This window comes from Penicillium subrubescens (assembly GCF_028828155.1).
Source record: "Penicillium subrubescens strain IBT 31985 chromosome Unknown utg000005l_segment0_segment0, whole genome shotgun sequence".
NCBI classification, from domain to species: Eukaryota; Fungi; Ascomycota; class Eurotiomycetes; order Eurotiales; family Aspergillaceae; genus Penicillium; species Penicillium subrubescens.
Genome location: NW_026643155.1, coordinates 4,829,547 through 4,846,837, shown reverse-complemented (window position 1 = coordinate 4,846,837; position 17,291 = coordinate 4,829,547). Strand labels below are relative to the sequence as shown.

The 17,291-nt window shown below is 49.6% G+C and overlaps 7 protein-coding genes across 7 annotated transcripts; 2 read left to right on the top strand and 5 right to left on the bottom strand.

The window, feature by feature from the left end:
* Positions 1–1,839: 1,839 nt before the first annotated feature.
* Positions 1,840–2,217, bottom strand: N7473_008281 (uncharacterized protein; the record flags this gene model as incomplete). Its single annotated transcript, XM_057154221.1, has 2 exons — positions 1,840–1,979; positions 2,058–2,217. The coding sequence occupies 2 exons, from the start codon at positions 2,215–2,217 to the stop codon at positions 1,840–1,842; spliced, it is 300 nt and encodes a 99-aa protein (XP_057008559.1).
* A 552-nt stretch (positions 2,218–2,769) lies between these two features.
* On the bottom strand, positions 2,770–2,958 carry N7473_008280 (uncharacterized protein; the record flags this gene model as incomplete). The annotated part of the gene is made up of 1 exon (XM_057154220.1): positions 2,770–2,958. One exon carries the CDS (start codon positions 2,956–2,958, stop codon positions 2,770–2,772), a length of 189 nt encoding a protein of 62 aa, XP_057008558.1.
* A 1,927-nt stretch (positions 2,959–4,885) lies between these two features.
* Positions 4,886–7,340, bottom strand: N7473_008279 (Zn(II)2Cys6 transcription factor; the record flags this gene model as incomplete). The annotated part of the gene is made up of 4 exons (XM_057154219.1): positions 4,886–6,226; positions 6,299–6,995; positions 7,051–7,182; positions 7,255–7,340. The coding sequence occupies 4 exons, from the start codon at positions 7,338–7,340 to the stop codon at positions 4,886–4,888; spliced, it is 2,256 nt and encodes a 751-aa protein (XP_057008557.1).
* Positions 7,341–8,030: 690 nt separating this feature from the next.
* On the top strand, positions 8,031–9,603 carry N7473_008278 (flavin monoamine oxidase family protein; the record flags this gene model as incomplete). Its single annotated transcript, XM_057154218.1, has 2 exons — positions 8,031–8,408; positions 8,542–9,603. The coding sequence occupies 2 exons, from the start codon at positions 8,031–8,033 to the stop codon at positions 9,601–9,603; spliced, it is 1,440 nt and encodes a 479-aa protein (XP_057008556.1).
* A 407-nt stretch (positions 9,604–10,010) lies between these two features.
* On the bottom strand, positions 10,011–11,003 carry N7473_008277 (VIT1/CCC1 transporter family protein; the record flags this gene model as incomplete). Its single annotated transcript, XM_057154217.1, has 2 exons — positions 10,011–10,545; positions 10,639–11,003. 2 exons carry the CDS (start codon positions 11,001–11,003, stop codon positions 10,011–10,013), a joined length of 900 nt encoding a protein of 299 aa, XP_057008555.1.
* Positions 11,004–12,356: 1,353 nt separating this feature from the next.
* On the top strand, positions 12,357–14,141 carry N7473_008276 (uncharacterized protein; the record flags this gene model as incomplete). Its single annotated transcript, XM_057154216.1, has 7 exons — positions 12,357–12,470; positions 12,551–12,964; positions 13,027–13,203; positions 13,260–13,298; positions 13,352–13,560; positions 13,623–13,772; positions 13,829–14,141. 7 exons carry the CDS (start codon positions 12,357–12,359, stop codon positions 14,139–14,141), a joined length of 1,416 nt encoding a protein of 471 aa, XP_057008554.1.
* Positions 14,142–14,725: 584 nt separating this feature from the next.
* On the bottom strand, positions 14,726–16,231 carry N7473_008275 (GPI anchored serine-threonine rich family protein). The gene is made up of 4 exons (XM_057154215.1): positions 15,823–16,231; positions 15,696–15,774; positions 15,499–15,630; positions 14,726–15,430 (listed from the first exon to the last, which is right to left on the bottom strand). Exons 1-4 carry the CDS (start codon positions 15,872–15,874, stop codon positions 15,022–15,024), a joined length of 672 nt encoding a protein of 223 aa, XP_057008553.1. The 5' UTR covers positions 15,875–16,231; the 3' UTR covers positions 14,726–15,021.
* Positions 16,232–17,291: the final 1,060 nt, after the last annotated feature.

The following is a 17,291-nucleotide window of genomic DNA, read 5'->3' as shown; positions in this document are numbered from 1 at the left end:
ATCCATAGATCTTTACGAGAAGTACAGTAGAAGCAGCTTCCTTCAATGAAGCTGCCCTACAAATCTTACGAGATGACGGAGCAATCAGCAATCCAGATTATGGAGCATAGGGCACCGCAGCCACATCCACCATCGGCCGCCGTATAGAATACGAAACAGGACGCTAGGAAACTTATGCAGGTATAAAACCAAAATACCGCAAGGGAGGAGGCCCAAAAAGTACTAACCGGTGCTAAAAGTGCTAAAAGGTGCTCTCCAGTGCAGACTAGGACCACGGGTGCAGGTAATAATTTCTCTAGAGAGTCTCTACGCCGCAGCGGGACCCAATCCAGGGCCGCCGATGGGCCAATGGCTGAAATGAACAAGACCCTCCGGACAGAGAGAGGAAAGCAGTTGATTGGGACTCGGCACGGTGCAAATTTTCCCTTTCAAAGCTCGGTTGGTCAGCCTTTTCCGCTTTTTCAGCTAACTAACTAAATCTAGTATGACTACCAAGGATTATGTATGTACAGTGTTATTTGTTTGTTAGGGTTCCTCTGTAGCACTGGTTCAGCTTTTCAATAAAACATGCCCATTGCAGGAGATCCGTTGGCCCCCTTATTAGTCTTGGCCCCCATAATCACCTTGTAGCCAACGAGAGTCTTTCTTGTCCTGTTCACTCTCCGACCCCAATTTCGCTTAGCCCACCAACGGTCGTACAGCATCCGACTACTCATTGGTCGTCGGGGTGATTGGTGATTAGTGACTACAGTAGTCCCTAAACCTGCCTAGTTAGTAAGACTCCGAGCCTGAAGCTGGAATCTCATTTCATTACTTAGTCAGCGGGTTTTGAGCTGGATACACGGCACACCTAATCGAGAGGGACGTTCCAAGGAAACATGGCCTCGGAGTGACGCGGCTGCATCCAGGAACATGGTGATACATTTGTAACGGTGTCGACATGTTCCTGTTGAGAGATCGCGGGGATTATACTTCTGGTCGCGTGTGAGTTTACTCTGTACGACGAGGTGGACTGGAAACTACTGCATAACCGCAATTGATAGTCAGGGGGAACTCATGCTTCGGGTTGACACTTGACAGCTCTGCTTTACTATCGATCCAGTCCAGCGAATAGGACGCAATACTTAAATAATAGTAACGAATAGTACAGCAAGCCCAACTCCCAGTGAAAACATTGCTGAAATTTCAGATCGATTCGGCACTACCGAAGACTATTTCGCGGGTCCTGGAGCCGCCGAGGCCCCAGCGCCTACTGAAGAAATGAGGATGTGCAGCTCTATTGCTTCATGTCTCAAAGTTGATTCCCAACAAGACTAATTAAAAAATGCACCCAATAATACAAGCAGTCAAATTGCTTATCCCTATGAACAGCAAATTCAGGGGTAACCAGCCACCCGATATTCAATCAAGAACACCATCTTCCCATCCGTTAGTGCCGATTGGAAATCCCACCAGCCCCCATCCCCTTTCCAGCCACCGATTTCAAGTTTTGGGGGGCTCCTCGTACCCTCGTATAACCGAATAATAATGCATGCTCATAGCTATCATATCACGGTATCACCGGCAAACTGCATATGACACCGTTCGCCGTAAGACCATCATGGTTTAGTTTCCCGCGCCCCCAAGTTTCAGAATCGCCGTTGTCGCGCGACCGTCCAATCATCGCACATCAAAGCTCCGCGGTACCTGAGTGGTCATTGGGTAATTTTATTCGCCGAGTCGAACGGGTTGTCAAAGTGTCAAGCTGAGAAGCTAAGGATGGAGAGAGCCCAGCGAGCTATGTTTGCTCGCAGCGAATTCGACGTATCGCAATCACATCGCATCGACATTGGTCTGTCATCAAACATGCAGGTTCAGGGCAGAGGAGCTCGGGCCGTGTTTCTGATCGTTGGACGTGGATCTGCTTGACTCTCGTGGCTCGGGCTGGAGCTCGAACTGGCCCTCGAGACACTCGGTCTTTCGATGATCGCGGTTATCTGCTGTAGATGGCATGATATATTTAGCTTGAGGCTCCACATTTCATTGGGGGTCGGCTTCATGACGAGGATGAGACTGACCGCTCTCCATGCCAGCTCCGAGCCAACATAACACCGTGTAGAGGATCAAGATGTGTCCCACGACGAGGAGGACGATTGCCTTTTCGGAGAAGCTGGGGTCGGAGGTGACCACTTGTTGATGATGGCGGAGAGCCTGGAACCATTCGGGGAGGGGCGCCATTGTTTAGCGGGGCTCGGGGGGGGGGGGGGGGGGGTGATGCACCACCCGTCAAGATGAGAATGACTGATCAAAGAATGTATAGATTTGAGGGTCAAGATTGGGGTGTCTTGGTCTCTGCTTTTCTTGCGAAGATTGATCTGGGTGCAGATGAGTCTTCATCATGTCGAGTTGACGTCGCCGTTGTCATCGTTATTGCCATTTTGGGGTGCGGATGCGGCAGCAAAAGAAGAAGTGACGATGTTGACTATCATAGAGTTTAATCGAGGATAGAGTATATAGCGGAATAAGTGAAAGATGAACCTACCTACGAGGCCATCATGCTAATGTTCTTTCTAATCAATGTATTCATAAGCTACTAAACTGACATTGCATTATATTGTGGTTAGTAAACAAACAATGGGTGGAAGCATGTTTGACTCTCATCTCAAAGACTCGGCAATTGCCATGTCTTTATCAATCTATGCGATGAGTATAGCTGACTATACCTGCCAAGACAAGAGTATGGGCAAGATGGCAGTCCACTCTGTTTTTACAACTCCTCTACCACTAAGACTATGTACTGCGCACACCCACGTTCAAAAATGGTCGAACAGTGACCTCCTCTTCTTCACTACAGTACCAGACCAAATCCCGTTTCACACTCCAACGTCCCCCAATCAGAAGACCCAAAGCTCCCGTCAAATCCCCACGAGGGCGCTCACAGGGACCAGGAGGCCTGAGAACACGGGCACCACCAGCCATCGCATTCTCGTACAGTCACATCGTGAAAGACCATTGTAATAACAACCCCATATTCACGACCATGACAAAACCCCGTAATCATGATTATAATTAACTACAGCACTACTCCTAGCTTAACCACCATCCATCCTCATTGCTCTAATCGTATTCGTTTTGGCTTGGCGATGTCCAATCTTGATGGCTGCCTGGCGCGAGGGTGGAGCCGCCATACTGTACGTGCGTGCGGAATGGGCTGTGCATCGTCGATGCAAGGCTTGAGCGAGGAAGGTCCTTTCATTTCCAGAGCTTCGAATTGCCACGGATTGGGTAATGACTGCGCGTTGATTATCTTCTCGAGTACTGAGCAGGAAGATGTTAGCTTATCCTACAATACTTCATACATGTTACTGGGCATTGGCCGAGCGTTCATCAACGTGTTTCTTGAACGTCCTTCCCTTCTTCCCGCACGCTGCGCCACATGGCGTGGGGAGGGACGTGGCCTGACCTCATCATAGTCAGCCTGTGTTGGCTGGTGTTGAAATCCTCTCTGCTAACTGGTTATTATAGAGCGAGCCAACTTACTTGGTACTTTCACTCGCTGGCTAAAGTCTGCTGGCACCTGTAATAGTATGCTTTGCGACCGCTGTAAGCACTCACAAACCCTAAACTCTGTACATCCCTTGATTACTTCCCTGATTCTGCTATATGTACCACTCAAGGACTGACCGCATTGGATCTTTCCTGCATCGCAAGATACTACTAGGAGATGCAAGTAAAATTTGACCAACGCAAGGGCAACTTCCCGTGCAATTTCACAATCTCTCCGCCCCAAATCAACCCATGGTCTTGATGCCAAACATAGAACAAGATCTAGGCAGTAACATATACTAAACATACACCGTCGACATTGAAACTCGTCTTACCCCATATTTCGACTAACTCTTAACTCCCCGAGAATGTCGGCATGAGTGGCTATGCTGTGTACGGAGTACTCAGCCAGACACGATCCCTTACGCCCGTAAAAGCAACACCTTGGCACGGCTGCACAGCCAGCATTCCTGGGGCCAATTGTCCTATAACACACAGGTAGGTAATCAATGTGACTCGCATTTAGCTGTAAGAAGCCGATACCAACGATAAATATAGGTTAGACTCATTAGCTAGACGAAGTACAGTACGTTCAGTTAGTTACTCTACTTCGTACCGTATGATCGACGCGTGGTAGATCTCGTAGATCCCAACTGAAGAAGCGCGGAGACCAGATCATCATCTTACAGAGAGATAGTACGGCCCCCACGACTTGAGTGTCCACACTTTACTCGGGGAAATCGCTGCGATACTTTTCATATTTCGTTCAATTTCCAGATTTTAAATAGTCTAGGGGTTATCTGTGTAAGGATATCATGCCCCGCAATATCTCTGCATGTGCATCGCATCACGTTGTACCCCTCCACATCAAATGACCTCACCGATCGACTGCATGCCCGATAAGGTGTGTTCAGATCGGGGACTCCAAGTAACTTGAACTTCATCTCTAACTAGCAAGCCTTTGTTGCTACCTGATGTGAACTACTACTGCAGTCCGATGAGGCCTGCGGCGATATAGTTGATGAGCGAGCCATGACGCAATGCGTTGAACATCCACGCCGCCACGTCTCCACGTCTTCGAGTTGATAAGTGTTGTAGGAATTGACCGTGAAGCTGTGCGATAAGCGTGCTGACGAGTGATCGGATAGGGATGCCGATTGGAGAATTGTGAAATATGTGGCGTTCAGCTTGGAAGATACAACACCCTGCCGAATCACCTAATCACCAAGAACTACAGATATCAGTCTTTTTTTTATCAAAAATATATGTCTCCAAGCTCAACGAGCGAAAAGATTAAGTCTATCACAATAATCCAAGCATGATCTATGTAGCTCTCATAGTAGACCAGCCATCACACGCGTCAATTCCTCATTATCAGCCTCAAAGGCATCAAAAGCAGTAGTAGGCGACTGCGGATTCGCAGGAACAGAAAAGAACCCCATATCCACCCCCTAGCTAGCGATAAATCCGGTGCACTAGGCAAATGCAAGTCCGAAGCCGCATGTGCGTCGAAGTAGAGGTCACCCGCATTCTCGAAAAAACTACTCAGATCTTCGCAAATATTCGGCTCGTCGATCATCGTTCCGGGTGAGAATTGCCATGAAGTCGTTGATGTCTCGTAGTTTTGATTTGGGCGCAGATTGGACGTCGGTTGCGAAGCTGGAGTGGAGAAGGGATTGATATCCCATGGACCACGCGATGGCGTCGAGTCTACATGTGTCGCTGGATAATCTGCGGGTCGTTTGGTTCCTCGAGCCGCTAGTTTTGCTGGACGATTGTGAGGGTTTGCCTGGTTGTCTGGACCTCCTTTATGCAATTGGATGTGTTTCAGACTGCGGATGATTTTCTGCAAGCGTCGCGATGTTCGTGCACGAGTCGCCGAGCGACGTACGAGTTCTATAGCTGTATAAAACTCTGGTCGACAGACGTGACTGAAGCGACTCGGTGCGTGTAGGACTGCCAAGAGAAGAGCAGCCAATGCAGAGATTAAGAAATAGTTGAACGGTTCCGGGCGTTGAAAGTAAATGTTTGTCACGCCGCTGAAGTACTCAAGCATGTGGATTGTGCTTTTCGCCGTTTCGACGGCTATCGTCGCACCGGCGACGTCCGCAGAAATGTGCTCACTACTTTGCAAGTTCTGTCGGTATACTAGGATCCGAAGCTGGTTTCCTTGCAACGCAAGCAAAACCTGCAGCATCATCGCACGATCATTCTGCGGTGAATTCTCGGGTCTTGCAGTTGTACCAGGTTGCCAATTCGGGTCGAACCGTAGCTCGCGTGGAATCGACCAAATCCATTGCTGCACCTGTGCATCCAACTCGGCGCATTTATCAGCCGTCGCCAATCGAGAGTGTTTGGGCCACTCCATGACCAAGCCCCAGATCTTAGTGCTCAACCGCGCATACGAGATCATGCACGTCAAGTATGGAGTAGAGTGTCCCGGCTCGGGGAGATTTGTATCCATGTCCATGTCTTGAATGCCAAAGGGTAGTCCGCTGCCAAAAGACCACTTCCGATCTAGGACATAGATGCACCAGAAAAGTCGCATGGCCCAAGTCCAAGCAAGCTCACCCGGGAAGACACCTCCTGTCCGCTGCCAGGTTTCCTGCCGATGTAGTCCTAGTTCCATGCAGGCACTGGTCGCGATGCGTGTCATGCGCCAGGAGATGACTTCATCGTCACGATATGAGTGAAAAATCGACTGTTGATGAATGTTAGACCCGGGTGTATATCTCTGATGAGAGATACAAACTGAAGTAGGACATCAACGTACCAATAATGTCATGATCAATATCTCCTTCATATCAACCTCGGCAACCTTGAACCGACTAGCAAATCGGTCTTCAACGCTATCCGCCAGTTGCGCCGCAGCTTCACTACGACCATGAGATTCAGCCAGCAGAGCAGTTGCAAGAATCAATTTCAACACCTGAATATCCCTCGCAAAGAACCAATCCTGATCCGTCGACCCTTTATCCAGCGAGTCAGTCGCATTAGTAAATATCGTATCATGCGAGCGATAGTACTCATGCACATAAGCACGAACACTATCAATATCAACACAGGGATACATGACCCCGACAAGGTCTTCGTAGACCTGCACCAGACGAAGTGCATCATCAAGTCCGAGGCGGAACCCGCTCCCCGCATGCGAAGCTGTCCCCTCTGGGGTAGGACTTCGGGTTGGAGTAGACAAAGGCATGTCCTCATCAGCTTCATTGTCACTACCAGTGTTCCGAGACGAAGCTCTCTGTCGCCGGAGGCCAAACTCCGCGCTAGTTGGCCCAACGTACGGCGGTGACTTTGGCGCGTTCAAAATACGATCCAACTCCCTTGGTGTAGAGGTCTTTGCAGGTCTTGAAGATCCCGGGCTGGAAGCTTCTAGCTCTCGTAGGCGAGTAGATATACTCCGCATTTCCCGCTGGAGCATCTCCAGTTGCCGGTCAACGGAGTCAAATCTGGGACCGACGCTATACAGGATCAGTGGCTTGACTATGACCATTCTTATCTTGTATGAACACATACCGTGCATCTTTGAACTCGGTCTCTTGTATTGGCGTGCGATCCGTAGGATAGACGCAGTGAATCTTGCCACGCGCACAGCGTGAACATGTAGACTCGCCGCTACACTTGATTTTGCGCCGTTTACATTCATTGCTAACATCGTCAGCTTAAGCACGCTGTATCCCGGAAGCCTGCAGGAGGCTACGGATGGACAGGTAGACGAACCAAGCGATCTGGGTGTATTTCGCCCGCTTCTTTGGATGGTACGATGTGGTTAGATCCACATCTCGATCGGGTGACTCGCTTGTCATGTTCCGAGGAATGACTGTTCGGCTTCAATTGAATCGAACGAGGGTGTGTCTTTGCAAGAGGGATGGGAGTTGAAGGATGCTCGGAAGCGGAAACGCAGACCGAGAAGGGGCAAAGTGGCGGGGTGATGTGAGTGGACAATGTGCAGAAAAAGCGGAGTATCGCATATCGCAACCTTCTATGGAGGCAACACCCAGCTTGTTTCGGAGGAGATCCATGTTTAGAAGAGGGATCAATAGTTATGAAAGAGACGTGTTATAAATAAATCTACTGACGCATTTGTTTATTCTCATTGAGATTGGTTCCTAGTCTGGTGTGGTCAGAAAGGCTGTGTAGAGGGATATTTGTTAGCAGGCACCGCGATGAGAGCCATGTAAGCACAGCCAAATCTGAAGCTCGGAATTAGAAGATCATACCATACGCAGATCTGAGAAGATAATACTTTATCTTTACCTAAACTAGCAAAACAAGCGCCATTTCCCCACACTCGCGCGGGCGATAAGCATCGATGTCGGTACCAGCCTCGGAACTTCACTCCCCAATTCCGAGCACATCAAGGGCAACAAGCTTGATAGCCGCTGAATCACGGGGTATAGATGGGTCAAGGTATAAGAATATAAGTATTCACTGATTCCATAAATCTTGAAGAAAACATTCCACAAACATTGCAAACCCCTACACAATATCCCACCATGACCAACTCCCCCAAAAGCCGCGACGGCTACCAATGGACCCAATCCACAGGCCTAATCGAAGGCGTTCCAACACCCGGTCTAATCCAACCATCCACACACTTCACAAGAAACAAGCTCTACGATGTCATCGTGATTGGCGGTGGATACGCTGGTCTAACAACATGTCGGGACCTCGCCCTCGCCGGCAACAATGTGCTTCTCGTCGAAGCGCGGGATCGTATCGGTGGGCGGTCGTGGTCGTCTAATATTGATGGGTATGCGTATGAGATGGGCGGTACGTGGGTGCATTGGCATCAACCATTTGTCTGGCGTGAGTTAAGGCGGTACGGGATGATGGATCAGTTGGAGGTTTCGCCGAGGAAGAATGTTGAGGGGGTGCGAAGGTTACTGTGAATTTGGATGGGGTGGTTAGGCATTTGTCGCATGATGAGGAGGTTTGTTTATCTCCAATATCGAATTTGAGAAGGAAGGCTAGAAGGAGGGGAATGTTGCTAACTTGTCGACACAGGATGCAACCGTCGAATCCGCATTCAAGAAATTCATCAACGTGGACGGCCAATTCGGCCGCAGTGTCATTCCCTACCCACACGATATCGAATTCAACATGGCTGGCGTGCAGGAGTACGACCACATGTCTATGGCAGAACGCATGGCCCAAGTATCGATGCACCTGACACCGCTGGAAAAGAACATGTTCGAAGGCTTCCTCGCGATCACGCACGGCGCGAAATGGGAAGAAGCATCTTTCTTCGAACTCCTGCGGTGGTGGGCATTGATGAACTACAATTTCCCTGATTTCATGGCCATCGGACTCACGTACAAGCTGCGCGATGGCCAGTCCACGCTCGCGCGACGAATCTTCGACGAAGCCGTCGCCACGGGGAGATTGGATTATACTTTCTCCACGCCTGTCAAGGATGTGGTTGATCACGGACATGGAGTTGAAGTCACTGCTCGGAATGGAGTGGAGGTTTTCAAGGGCAGACGTCTTGTGTGCACTGTCCCGCTGAACGTCCTGCATACATTGGCTTTCACGCCGGCCCTACCGACTCTGAAGACGGAGGCTTCCCTCGCCGGCCATGTTAATCAAGTGGTGAAGTGTCATGCGGAGGTCGCCAATCCCGAGATGCGCTCGCTCGGCGCAACGAATTACCCCAGCGGACGTCTCACGTATACATTCGGCGATGGAACCACGCCTGCAGGGAATACTCACCTCGTGGCATTTGGCAGTTCCCTGCCGGGCAGCCATTTAGATCCCGAGCAGGATATCCAAGTCACCAAGCAAGCCTTTGAGGCGTTCCACCCGGACATGAAGGTGCAGCGGTTGGTGTTCCATAATTGGCATAAGGATGAGTTTGCCCGTGGTGCGTGGGAGTGGTTGCGGCCTGGTATGACGACGAAGTATTTGCATGCATTGCGGGAACGGCATGGGAATGTGTTCTTTGCTAGTTCGGATTCGTCGTTTGGATGGAGGGGATTCATCGATGGGGCGATTGATGATGGTGGAAGGGTGGCGAAGATTGTTCATGATGAACTGAGGGTTGTGCGGCCTGTGGGTAGTAAGCTTTGATGTTGAGATTGAGAAGGGAGTTGGGATGTACATACACTTTGAAGTTGGTTTTCTGTAAATATTCTACTATCATTGCGCATCAAGTTCATCTTCCACCATACTCGGTATTTTGTCCAGTTTACTTCAGATTGTTATCTGGGGGACCTGATACAGAAAAGCATGTCTATATTGATTGATGGTGCGGAAGCTTTTGTCCGCAATGTCCGTAGACTGCCTCTATTCATGAATGTATGTCATGAAGCAGAGGCTTGAAGAAAGGAATGAAAAAAGAAAGAACGCCGATACACCCCGACTGTCCTCCGCCCGGAAACCCATGCCATGAACGCCAAATCAAACCCAGTCAGAAAGAAGAAACGAGGGGAATCGAGGTTTTACATATGCAGCTGCGCTTCTCTCACACAGACGTCTTAGTCTTGTTTGGCATGTTCATGCCCATTTGCCAGTGCTTGGAACGCCTTGACCAGTCCCATGGCTGATCCGGCTGCCACACCACCCACTAGCACCATTTGGAATCCACCGATCACGCCCTTGCGCACATTCCTGCGCCCACTCCATCCGCTCACGAAGCAGGTCTTGCCATAACCAAAGAGGAACAGAGCAACGGCCATTGTGGCAATGGACCAGCGCAGCGCGACAAAAGCATCGTGGGGACCGACAAAGAAATAAGGCAAGAGAGGTACGAAACCGCCAATGAAGTAGCCAAGGGCGATAGTCAGGGCGCAGATGACGGCACGGGAGCCAGAAGGTTCGGGAAGAGTGTGGTGGAAGTTCATAAGGAAAGATGGGAGCATGGGGGAGGCGGCGAGATGGCCGGTCAATTGGGAGACGAGTTCGCTGGGCAGCTCATAGGGCTCGAAGATCTCCTCGATGGTGGTGGAAATGGAGGCGGGGTCGGTCATTGTTTGGGTTTCGGTCTCCTTGAGAGTAGCTTTGTAGGATTCCCTGTTATTCTTAATTAGCTATGCTTGCTCTCCAAAGGCCCATTGGGAATGTTATCGTAGATTTCGGGCTGTGAGTGGGGAAAGCTTGGCTTACTCTTCGCTCTTTGCGCCAAGGTAGCCACCCAAGCCCATAGAGATGGCACCCGCGATAAGCTCCGCCATGCCGCCAAAAACAACCACCTTGGTGTCGCCCAGAGCTGACAGACCCGCAGTGAGGGCAAATGGAACTGTCATGCCGTCTGAAAGACCGATAATGGCATCGGAGACGGTACGTCCGTCAATCCATTTCGAGGCCTTCTTGTCTGCTGTCGCCGTCCGGCGATTCAGACTCTCGGCAGCTTCGACATCGGATTGCAGGCGCAGATGCATATCCTTCTCATTCTCCTCCTCGGTGGAGGAGCGGTGCTCGGAAAGACGGGAGTAGTTTGACATGAGGCCGCTGGTTGAAGTGATTGACATGGCGATCAAAGAAGGAACTCGTGAGAAGCGAGTGGTCTGGATCACTGGATCCGGATGAAAGTGATTGTTATCCCTTGTTGAATTTTTATCCAGGAATGTCTCAAAATGTCTTCCTCGCGAGCAGAGAAAAAGAAGGGAGAAAAAACATTCGAGAAGGCGGACTTAAGAGACAGCAGCGAGCGTGGCGTGGAGCTGCATGTGCTCCTCTCGTCTCTTTCGCTTGGAAGCGTTACACCATCTAGTGCGGAGAAATCGGTGGACACTTGTTGCCCGTGGTGCCCGTAGCAGGGCGGACAGTCAGAAGTCCCCGCCGATCGCAATGCATCCCAGCCTATTAAGGAACAACGTGCTTGGCACTGGTCGGGGTTGCGTCGGTGTTGGTCAGGCACGTGCCACGCTGATTCGCGGAGGATCAGCTGGGCGGCGGGGCAGAATTGGCAGGCGGTGGAGCCATGTGGAGCTTGTTAGTGCTTAAATCTAAGAAACCCGCCAATCAAAAGAGGCATATTGTAATCGCGGGTGAAGACTAATCACTTATTGGTTGGCTCTTGCTGACGGGTGGGGTACCGTACTTGTTTAGATCCTTTTGATCATTTAGTCAAGTCATTTAACTCTCGTGAATTTCTTAGTTTCTTGATTTTTATGTTTCTTTCGGATGATTATGCAGGCTGATTAACTTTGGAGATCGCGTGTATCCGAGTCGGGAAAATATAGCCTCGTGGCCAGTCCCAAAGCAGGTACATCCGACATTTGAAGATACAATCAAAGTATAGATCTAAATGTCACGATAAAGCGGACAATGTCACCCGCTCTCTGCCTAATCAAACACTAGTCATGATAGTGACGAGGACAGAAAGGGAAATCTCCTGCGTGCCTCTCCTCTTCTCCCTTCTCCCTTCTCCCTTCTTCCACCCTGTCATCTCCACCCCACCTACATCCCTACAGGGATGATATTGTCCCATCTATAACGGAATAGTCTGAAGAGTGGACCACACCGTGTCTGCAAGCTATGATAGGGCTCGGTTTAAATTCCATTACCGACACACCCGGGCACTAGCATCGGGTCTCTTCCGTCGCTGACTCGGTATAGTCTTAGCGTCAGTCGTAGGCTCCTGACCAAGACACTAGATCAAGAGATGGAGCCCTTCATGAAGCGAAATTGCGGCAGGTGCCGATGGGGGGATTGTACCTGCTCCGAAGGAGGGAGGTGTAGACTCTGCCAGCCAAGAAAGCAATTTCCACTCCTTTTAGTAGAAGAATGCCCATTCTTGTCTGCTAGGTCGCAATCCACCCTCGCCAGTGCTCTTACTCATACCACTCATCGTCAACTGAGGTGAGAAGACTACAGGCATCATGAAGTCAGCCTTGAAGATCGCGGCCGTCTCGGGCCTCATCACTGCAGCATCAGCTCTCCCTCCAGCCCCATCGCCACCTAACACTCAGAGCTGGAGCAAGCTGCGTGAAAACGTGAGTGAGATCTGAGTACTTTACGGTATCTCCCTACAAGTGAAACTGGCAGAGCACCTGACCTCAAATGCCCCTTCTAGATCAAGCATGTCATCTACCTCACCCTGGAGAATCACTCCTTCGACAACATTGCCGGTTACTGGGACTTCCACCCTGACATCAACAACCTGCGCAAGATTGACTACTGCAATGAATACACCAATGCCAATTGGACTGTGTGGGGAGAGCCTCTGGATATCTGCGCTGGTCCATTCGAGACAGAAGTCCCTCTCGTCGATCCCGATCACAACTTTGCGGGTGTCACTTATGAGATCTTCCGCAAGTGGAACATCACCAAGGATGACGTCCCCAACATGGGTGGTTTCGTCGAGCGCCAGTCGGAGAAATATAAGTCGACTCCCGGAGATGCCGCCTTTGTGATCAAGGCCTATGATCAAAAGAAGACGGCCCTTTTGGCGGAGTTGGCACAGAACTTTGCCTTCTTCGATGCCTATGTGAGTTTTGTCTTGGTAGCAAGAAGGAAAGGGAGTGCCGAAGCTGACAAGTTGAGATATAGTTCGCTGAGCACCCTGGCCCAACCAACCCCAACCGCCAATTCGCAACCTCGGGATCCAGCTGTGGTTTTGTCGATAACACTGACCAGTCTGCCGGGTTCTGGAACAATGTGACGGGTACTACTTGCGCGACATCGATCTTCGAATCGCTGAGCAACAAGAACATCAGCTGGAAGAATGTAAGATTGGCTTTCTCTGGCAGTATTTGGCAGTCGTTGATCAAATCTACCTCTAGTACTACGAGACCGACATTATCGACGCATTCATGTACAAGGTAAGGCCCCATCCAGCCATATATCAAAAGTATATCGTGCTTAAATTTCGCAGTGGGTTCAAGACAACGCGATGGATCACCTCGCCCACGCGGACGAGTTCTACCGTGACTTGGAACAAGGCACTCTGCCCACGTTCTCGTACATCAACCCCGAGTGCTGCACCATTGACTCGATGCACCCGACCAGTCCCATGGCATCAGGTGAGCAGATGGTCAAGCACCTGTACGATGCTCTCCGTCGGTCCAAGTACTGGGACAATGCGTAAGTCATCATGCATAATCGAGCATTTTCAGAGCTTGCTCAAGACTAAAAATACTCTTCAGCCTCCTGATTATCAACTTTGACGAGCACGGTGGCTTCGCCGACCACGTCCCCACCCCGTTGAACGTGCCCCAGCCAGAAGATAACATTACCTTCACTGGCACATCCGAGGGTCATCAGGTCAGCTACGACTTCACTCGCCTGGGCGTCCGGTAAGCCATTTTCCCTCAATTCATAAAAAGACCTCCACACTAACAACCCCATCCAGCGTTCCTGCCTTCCTCATTAGCCCCTGGATCCCAGCGAACACCCTCATCCACAAGGAAGGTACCTCATACGCCAAGAACTCCGAATACACCCACAGCTCAGTCTTGCATTTCCTGCAGGAACTGTGGGGACTGGAGGGCCTGAACAACCGCGTCCAATGGGCCAAGACCTTTGAGTATGTCTTTTCGGGTATCCGTCGGGACAATACGCCAAAGACCTTGACCACCCCAACTTGGGAGGGTGGCAGTGGACAGCCTGAGCCTAAATCATTCTATCTGCTGAACCAAGATTATAGCTACTATGCTGAGCAGTAAGAGGGTGAAGAGGGAAAGGACGATGCAAAATTCTGAGGGGTGACTTGCTATTTACCTAAGGCAATATGATCTTGCATCGCAGGCTATTTGGTATGCTTCTTCTAATCTACTTTATTGGCTACGGATATCTCTTCGTCGCTGGTACTATTACGTCCTTCAAAAGTTTTCATTTTTGGATTTGAGAAATGCAAGAATCAGAGTCAGATCGCTCCCACACAAAATTGGCTAGGTCATCTCTAACCCATAAATACTAGATTTAATCTAGAGATATACATCTCGTGAAGTTCAAGAATTAGAAATAGTGACAGTCAGCCTCGCTCATTTGCTAGATATGTGTTCACTGGTCGGGTACTGATTAAACACCCATGTGCTCGCGCACAATATATATCCGCAGAGGAAGACCTATCATCCGAGGATATGGAAACTTCCGAGGCCATCCATGGTACCCGGCTGCCAAATGTGTTCCTGCATGTAGTGATTGAACCTCTATTGGACTACTTCAGCGTCACTATATATTTCCAGAAGTTCTTGTCCGATCATTACCTCTGACCGGAGTGAATAGGAGATGGACTTCATCTGTCATGGATCATTTACAGTTGTCAACCAAGGGGGATATTAACATAATAGCATGTCAACAGTAGTGTTATGATTATCAACCTCAAAGCAGGACGTCATCACGTATTAAACAATATAGATAGAATTAAAAAAACAAAAAGAGACCATTCCATCTATCATTAAATCCGTGTATATCTATTCCACACCTCAACCCCATCTAATTCTACCATCCCCACGACTTTCATCACTTCTCATCCCCTCACCACCCCAAGACAGTCTTTTCGACCTCTTCTCAGCTAGTGCTGTATCCTCAAAAATCCCAAGCTTACAGACCGAAAGCCAAAGCACCAGCCAAAAGACCAGCGGCCGCAGCGGGGGCAACCTTGAGAGCAGCAGCAGCACCAGTAGAAGGAACAGCAGTCTGCGACGAGGTACCGCTAGCAGAAGCACCAGTCGACGAAGCAGCACCGGTAGAACCGGAAGTACCAGTAGTCTTGGAGCCGGTAGCGGTACCGGTCGAGCTGGTGCTGGTGCCGGTGACGGTGATCAGGGTCTTGGTAGTGGAGGTACCGGTAGTAGTGCCCGAAGTCGAAGCGCTGGAAGAAGTGCTAGTGCTGGTAGTGCTGGAGGTGGAGGAGCTCTGGGCGGAGCCGGTGACGTTGAATTGCTCGGACTGGGCGAGGATTCCGGTGTTCTGGGTCACGTCGGATTGGAGGTTGACCTGGAAGCCGGATCTATATAGGGAAGCAATGTTAGGAGTGAATGGGAAGGCGTTGCGGCTGAAAATGAGAGAGTATCATACCCAGCAGAGACGCCGAGGCTGTCAATGGTGTAAGAGCCATCGGAAGTCTTGACGTCGGTTGCAATCTTCTCGCTAAGGGGAGGGTACACGGCGTTGTTGACGAGGTAGAGGTTGAAGCTCTTAGCATCGGTGCTGATCAGAGTTAGATACGACCATAATTATACAACCAAAGAGATATAGAACAGGGGAGAACTTACTCAACGTAAGTCCACTTCACAGTGAGAGAATCGGAAGCCTTGATATCGGCACCCTTCTCGGGCTCGGTGACATGGAGAGCTAGTTATTTTGTTAGAGGGTTATAGGTTGGGCATGAATCCGACTTACCTCCGACGAAGCCTGCAAGAGGCATAAGAGACAAGACCAGCGAGAGACGCATTTTGATGGTATAGCGAGTGAAAATTTAATGAAAATGATAGACAGGTGTTTGTCAGAAAGTTAAGACTTGAGGAATATCTCAAACGACAGTGAAAGACTCGAGAGTTTATTATAATCAAGATTCAAGTAGAAAAAGAACGTAAATGTCCCAACATAAGATACACACGACGATCAAAACATTTTCGCACAATAGCTAAGACAAGTCTAATAATATCTGAATCAATTGATGGCAATGTCCGGCACGAACCTGGCAGTGACAGTGATGGATTGCTCGACATGACAAGACAGGTCTCTGCAGTACTGTACATATCGAACACGAGCCTTGGAAAGGGTAAACCACGGTCCCCGTCACGGAATCAGGTACCACCTGTGCAGTCCGGAGTCTCGGTATCAACTCGATATGGCGATGCCAAGCGATACTTCCAAGTTTTGCAAAATACTGTCTGCCATGTACATACTCCGTAGTCAACTACAGTACATGTCATACAAAACTGAAAATCCAATTTCGGGCAGAAGATCGCCCGAATGGGCCCGGGTGGTGACTGGTTCCCAGAAAGAGTACAGTACAATCGGTTAAACCGGCCGGTGTTGGGTCGGTGATTTCGACCAATTCGTATAAATGCAGCAGCCGATTGGGCCGATAGTGAATCCTGCAAGCCACTAGACGCATTCTAGCGAGATGAGGCGCTGAGGAGGCTGAACCGAGACATGCCAAGTATTGCTGGTGCAGGGTTGGCCCCTCTTTTTGCCTTCGATAATGGAATTTCGTTACCGAAATACAGGTAAGTTAACCATACCTGGTGTATATGTATTGTTTGTAATTTTTAACTAGTGGAAATTCTATTTTTGCTCTAACGGCCACCTTATCTTGTTACACCATCTTACTAGTTGCTTGGCTGGTGTCAAAGCACGGACTTATCGTGACGCCTCCTGATTGCGAAGATATCTCTTGATGATAGAGATAGATCTCCCTTTCAATGAGGCAGAAATCACCGGGAATGAAGTTCGAAATCTATTGAGAACAAAATGTTGACTCCTACTGCACGAAATCTCATGCAGGCAGCTGTATTGAGTGTATCGAAGGATTCGAGGCTCTTCGTATTAGACAAGGGCCATTGATTGGCTATCACAGCAACGGATGTTTCCGATCAACGCTAAACCGCATGGAGCGACCCGGTAGACAGGATAAGATCCAGTCATATCTTCAGAAAATTACCAAATCCTTGGCTAATTGTCCGATCGCGTCTTGGCAGGTCCTAAATGTCTCTTCAACCTATCCAGTGAACACAACTGAATCCTGGCGAATTAATAATGAACGGACGGCGAACAAGGAATTCTGGTTTTGAACCAGGAACACGGAACTTCGACGGAAGTTTTTTTGAGACATCCATGGGCGTGCCGGCCCACATTATCTTTCA

What these genes read in the sequence shown, in the direction of transcription:
- N7473_008275 (XM_057154215.1), bottom strand. Translation starts at nt 15,874, where the DNA reads ATGCGTCTCTCGCTGGTCTTGTCTCTTATGCCTCTTGCAGGCTTCGTC. An exon ending in TCTTGCAGGCTTCGTCGGAG is followed by an intron (nt 15,775 to 15,822) that starts GTAAGTCGGATT and finishes CAAAATAACTAG; the next exon opens with CTCTCCATGTCACCGAGCCC. An exon ending in AGCCTCGGCGTCTCTGCTGG is followed by an intron (nt 15,431 to 15,498) that starts GTATGATACTCT and finishes TTCCCTATATAG; the next exon opens with ATCCGGCTTCCAGGTCAACC.